Below are 5,573 nucleotides of genomic sequence, written 5' to 3'. Positions count from 1 at the left end.
CTCCAGCAGTTCCCTGTCCCTCTTGAACTGGGGAGCCCAAAACTGGACACAGTATTCCAGTTGTGGCCTCACCAGTGCCGAGTAGAGGGGGAGAATGACCTCCCTCCACCTACTGGTCACACTCTTCCCTGCGCAGCCCAGGATTCCGTTGGCGCAGTATGTTTAAATACTGTCTCAAAATGGTTTCTGAAGAGCAGTCAAGCTCATCCTCTCCCAGTCACCCAAAAAAGCCTTAGAGCTTCGTCTGCCCTCCGCCATTCCCATAGGACATAAACGCTCGGTTCGGATGTTTAAGCTTCTCTTTCTCACCGTGAGAATTAAAGAGAATCTGAATTCAAACGGAAGCCAAGGCTTACTCGGGTTTGCGTGTCGGGGACGCCAGGGCTTTCAGAAGCACACGCGTACGGTCAGACGGCACGAACAGAAGCAGCACAGCCGCACGGGCAGGGCGGGCGTGCGAGAGCAGCACAAGGAGACCCGACACACTCATTTCCACCGGGATCCCTCTCCCCCACCCTCACACCTCTCCCGGAGGGTTTAATCACCGCGTCTGCTCGCTGGCTGCCGGTGAGGGGACCGAACCCAAGATGTGACAAAACCCCAAGCGAAGGTCACTAATTGAGCACAAATATTACCTGAGTGACGCTAAAGCCGTGCAAAGCAGCTGAGCTAGAAAAAGATTCGTTTCGCTTCGTGAACTGGAACAACTAGACGAATTTCCTCACTTCGGTTCATAAACCAGGGAAAATTTTCAAGAACACTTTGGCTTATCAAGCCAACACTTCAGGCGCTCCTTCCTCCTTAAGAAAACGGAGGTATGTTATGCAGTTAAGCAACTCAACCCAAGACCCAGGCAGCTTTACCATTTAACACGCATTTTAGAGAAAACTGCAATACGCTCCCTACAGACGGGCACAAGGCTCCGTGGGGAAATGAACCCGCGGTTTGTGCGGTTGGACCCCGAGAGGCTGGGAAAGCGCCCGAACCCTGGGGGCAGAGCGCACAAACCACACAGGGCTTAGGAGCGCACATCAGCATATCACCCGGGTCTCTCCGAACCGTTTTAAGGTTTATTTCACAAGCGTCGGACAGATCCGAGAGGGCACTCGGATCGTGCTCGATATTTGGTTTTGTACAAAAAGGTAATATAGGGATTTATACTAACCAGAATTTTTAACAGTTTTGGGGCAGGAATAGGGATGAACAGACTGTGAGAGGGAGAAGGTGTTTAATGTCTCATAAGAGATAAATACACATATATCAACATTCTTTTCTGACTTTTTTTAATCCCTCTGAAACTTCGGGGTATACGGAGCATTCTCCATCCCCAGTTTCACGCTCATTAAGTCATTAAGCTTTCAAGCCTGCTGCCTTCTGCGAGAAAGGTGCTCGCTCCTGGTGCGGAAAGGGGGTTAAAAAGGAACGGGAAAGGTGGTTTGGCCTCGGGTTTCAGGCTCTGGCGCTGTTTCGTCTCCATACCAGGGGCGGATGGCCTGCTCTGCTGTGCAGCAGTGTCTGTCCAGCAGCATCACGCAGCGCCGGCAGAGCCATCTCGTGGCGACACACGCGCTTGAAAAAAAGCCCCAAAGCCACCGCCCATCGCAAATTAAAAGCATCTCATCACTTACATCATGCACAGTATTTGTTTCCCTATTAAAAAGGAACATATACAAAGTTAGACTAGTCACCAAGTTTGTGAACAGAGTGCAAGAATGCAAAACATGCCTTTGCTGCGCACAAGGCCAGGAAGAGCTATGACACAGATCGAGCTTTGAAGGCAATTCCTCAACAATAACACCAAACGTTTCAGAAACGATATCGGTCCTCACTTGAACTTCCCGGGAGCACTGCTGCCTGCTGTAAGCTGTTAAAGCACGGTATTTTCCTTCCAGCTGAACTCGCTCCCACTCAAGCATCTCTGCTTTTGCACTTCTGCGTGCGTATCCCTCACTTCACACGAGCACCCAAACGAGAACTGCCGCTCCAGCCTCCATCACTTTAATTGGACGCTCCACGTGCCCCTCTGAACTCCTCGGAGCCGGTAAGGAAGGCTGGCGGCCAACAGCACAGCACACCCCCAAAGCGATCCTTCAGCGTTACGTAAAGCCCACAATGTCATAAGAGGATTACCCCAGAATTTGCCAAATTATGATGTCCAGCCAGGTGCCAGAAAGAGTAAACCCCTTTCCTCCTAAGCCGTGTCTTTCCGATGATGTTTTAAAAGTTAACTGTTATTAGAGCTTTATTCCAGGACAAATTTATAGGTGACCCTACAACTACTTATCACGTCTCCCTCTTCTCCACCTCTCTGTACTCGCATAGTTCACCCAGGTCTGTGATGGGGATCCTTAAACTTGCCTAATCTGGCTCCTGGGTTTAAGAAAAAAGTGAAAGAAAAACCTTGAGCAGAGATGGAATACCTCGAGCCTGACAGGACGGATGATTAAACCTCTTCTGACTGGGGAAAGGCAATCTCAGTAGCAGAGACCGTGCTGTCTGAACATATTCGTGCCTTTTAACATAAATAAATTAACAAGCGGGGGCTGAAAAGCCTGATGCACGAAAGCTACTCTTCTCCCTCAGGAAAACAAAGCTATTTGCAGTCGTATTTGGAGTCAGGGACGTAGAACTCTTGCTGTCTTTCACATAGCAGTCCCCCCTCCCAAGAACTTCACGTGATACCCCAAGCACTGCACTAGAACACCACCCAACACCCCCAATTAGGACCTTGTAATATCTCACCCAGGCTCGTTCTCTCTATAGCCTCAATAAAAGCAAGTACATTAAGCTTAACTATATATTTAAAACTGTTCTAAACATTGAAGAAATCTCATGGAAGAAATAGGTATCCTTATACTTCAGGGAAAACCAGATTAGACAAATAATCCCAAGCACATAGCCAGGCTGGGTGGAGAACAGATGGAGAGCAGCCTTGAGAAGGACCTGGGGGTGGGACTAGATGATCTTCAAGGTCCCTTCCAACCCAAACCATCCTACGATTCTATGAAATAAGACATAACAGGATCAGATCCTAACCCTGGCCTGTGGTAAACTGACACTGGTTTCAACTGCAGAGCGTGACAGCCCTTCCCCTCCTGGTACGAGGTGGGAAAGCAGAAAAATCATCGTTTTATCCACTCAAGGCAAGCAAGCTCTCCAGTTTCTTCAGTTAGGGTCTTGTTCGCATCTTGCCAAAGATGTAGATAATGCTCGTAACCGTTCTCCAGCTCTCCCAAAAAAGGGAAAAAACAAATCTCCAAACCAAGAACAAGAACTTTCATCCCCCTCCCTTGCCATGTAGGAGGGAAACAAGTTCTGCTCAAGGAAACGACTGGTTGTACAGCCCAGGAAGGCACTGGGGAGGGGAAGGGAGGTGGAAAAGCCAAGAGATGCGGTCGAAGAGTCCGGCCTGTTTTAGCCCGTGTCTGCCCCAGCCCTGCCCGTGGGAACGGCAGTTTTCTCACAGGGAGTTCAGCGAGTTTTCATTACTGAGCAAACCCAAAAGGCCTTGTTCTATCTGCTTCAAGAATCTGCTGGTTTGAAATCCTGAGTTAGGATGGTAAGGTTCGAGGGATACACGTCTGGGAGGACACAGCTTAAGGAACTTGTGTTTTAAAACTGTGTTATATAATGATTTTAACACTGAGAAATTCTGGTGCTGAGCCAATTTAGAATCTGTAACTTCTAGAACAAAGCATTATTTTTAAAACAGCCTTAAACCGTATGTTTAAAAAAAAAAAGTGTTAACAAGTCTTCATGTTTCTCTGTTACTCTCACTTGTGCAATGCTAAAATATAAACCACCTGCCATTAGAGGTACTGTAACTGACTACAATAATACACAGCCGAATTGACCAAAGCTCAAAGTTTTATAACCTCTTTGCCTACTTCCATCCTTCCTGCTCGTTTGTTACCGTTTAACAAACTACGTTAGGATGGAAAATTCAAAATTATGCCTTTTGTATTACAAGCCACCCGATACACTTCTAAACAATGCCAAAGTAGTGCTTTAAACAGACCAGAAACCCCCGTTGCCTAATTCCCCGTACTGTAGTCCTGGAGATGAGGATCACCTGAGGGGTGATGGTTATAAGTTTTCTGCACATCCCATTTTCATCAACATTGATGAGCATCAAAATTTGGGGGGGAAAAAAAAAAAAAAAAGAAAAAAAAAAAAAGAAAAACTTCCTATGAAAGAAGTCACCAGGTTACCTGTCCGGGAGCAAACGTCGTCTTCTTTTACAAAGCACAGATTAAGGCCAAAAACAAGAACTTTCATCCCCCTCCCTTGCCAAATAAATAGAAAAAAATAAAATAAAGGCACTACTTGTGACAGGTGACCAGTCCCACTTGGCTGGGGTGGGGGGAACACCACACAGGCAGAGATACAAAGAATTTAAATTGCTCGCTGAGAAAGATACCTAATGGATAAGCCCCAAATCTCACCGTCTTCCTTTTTACTCAGGTAGGAAAGCAAATATCTGTTGAAACCTCTCCTTTTTTTGAAGTAGTTTCTGATGAAGTTATTAACACCGATAACATATCAGCTGGGCGAGTAAGCGCTCGGAACCAGCGGAGACAGCACCATCTTTTGCTATGTATGTCCATAACCAGCACATACACGCAGCAAGAAATCAAAACAAGCAGACCCTGGGATCAATGGAGAAACAAAAGCTTTAGCCTTGAAACATTCGAGCCCCAAGCTGACAAACAGCACGGACCTTATGAAGACGCCAATCTGCAGACCTCACCAACAGCAAGTCAGCGATCTCCGCACCGTGGATTTGCCATTACCCAGACTGGTGGTCCCTTGCACAGTTCTAGTATTTTGAGATGGAAAGCAGAACTGAACAGAAGGCAGAGTAGAAAACCAAGAAACAGGATCTGAAGTCAACCTTTGCTTTTCAAATAAACTGTTCAAACTAAACCCAGCAACATATAAAAGCCCTGGTTTAGCAGGCCTGGCAATATTCTAATAAGGAAAACCGTTCTGTGATGCTTAAGTGATGCAGCTTTTTGGTCTTGTGCTTTAGACACTTACGTTCCACCTGAATACCGTCTGCATGGGGTTTGCTTTTTGGTTCCTGGCTCCCAGCTTTTGCATCATCATCATCCAGCAGAGGAACGTAGTCTGTTTTATCTACTGTTTCTCCAACCACATCGTCAAATTTCTCTGCTTCCAGAGTGGCAATGAAGTCCCTTTTCACTTCTTCCTCAATCTCGGGAGGCGGCTCTGTCAGAGCATCCGCAAGACTGAGGTTGTGATCCAAGTCAGCCATGCTTTAGCACCTTCGCAACCTGAAAAGCGATGTGGGGAAGAAGAAAAAGAAACAAACAGTTTAATAAGAGACCTTTTAAGCTTATTCAGAGTTCCATGTTGACAACTGTGCGCCTCCTGTGCCATAACACAATAAAACATTTGCTTTAGTGCTCAATAATTCCCAGGTGTTTACAAAACCCCCACACCAGTACCCAAACAAACAGCTAGATCAGGTTTTACTGCACAAACCTTCCATTTCATGTGATGTTTTATCAGAACCTTAGGGGAAAAAAAAAAAAAGAGAAAAAACCCCC

General features: G+C 46.3%; 1 protein-coding gene across 1 annotated transcript in view; it reads right to left on the bottom strand.

The window, feature by feature from the left end:
* Positions 1-5,278, bottom strand: part of MAP4 (microtubule-associated protein 4) — a 124,408-nt gene extending 119,130 nt beyond the window's left edge. Inside the window, exon 1 of the mRNA XM_009885683.1 lies at positions 5,041-5,278. Coding sequence (XP_009883985.1) covers positions 5,041-5,278 — 238 coding nt within the window. The remainder of the gene's footprint in view (positions 1-5,040) is intronic.
* Positions 5,279-5,573: the final 295 nt, after the last annotated feature.

The sequence above is a fragment of the Charadrius vociferus genome, unplaced genomic scaffold (assembly GCF_000708025.1).
Source record: "Charadrius vociferus isolate BGI_N301 unplaced genomic scaffold, ASM70802v2 scaffold825, whole genome shotgun sequence".
NCBI lineage: Eukaryota > Metazoa > Chordata > Aves > Charadriiformes > Charadriidae > Charadrius > Charadrius vociferus.
This window is presented reverse-complemented; position numbering and strand designations above follow the sequence as displayed.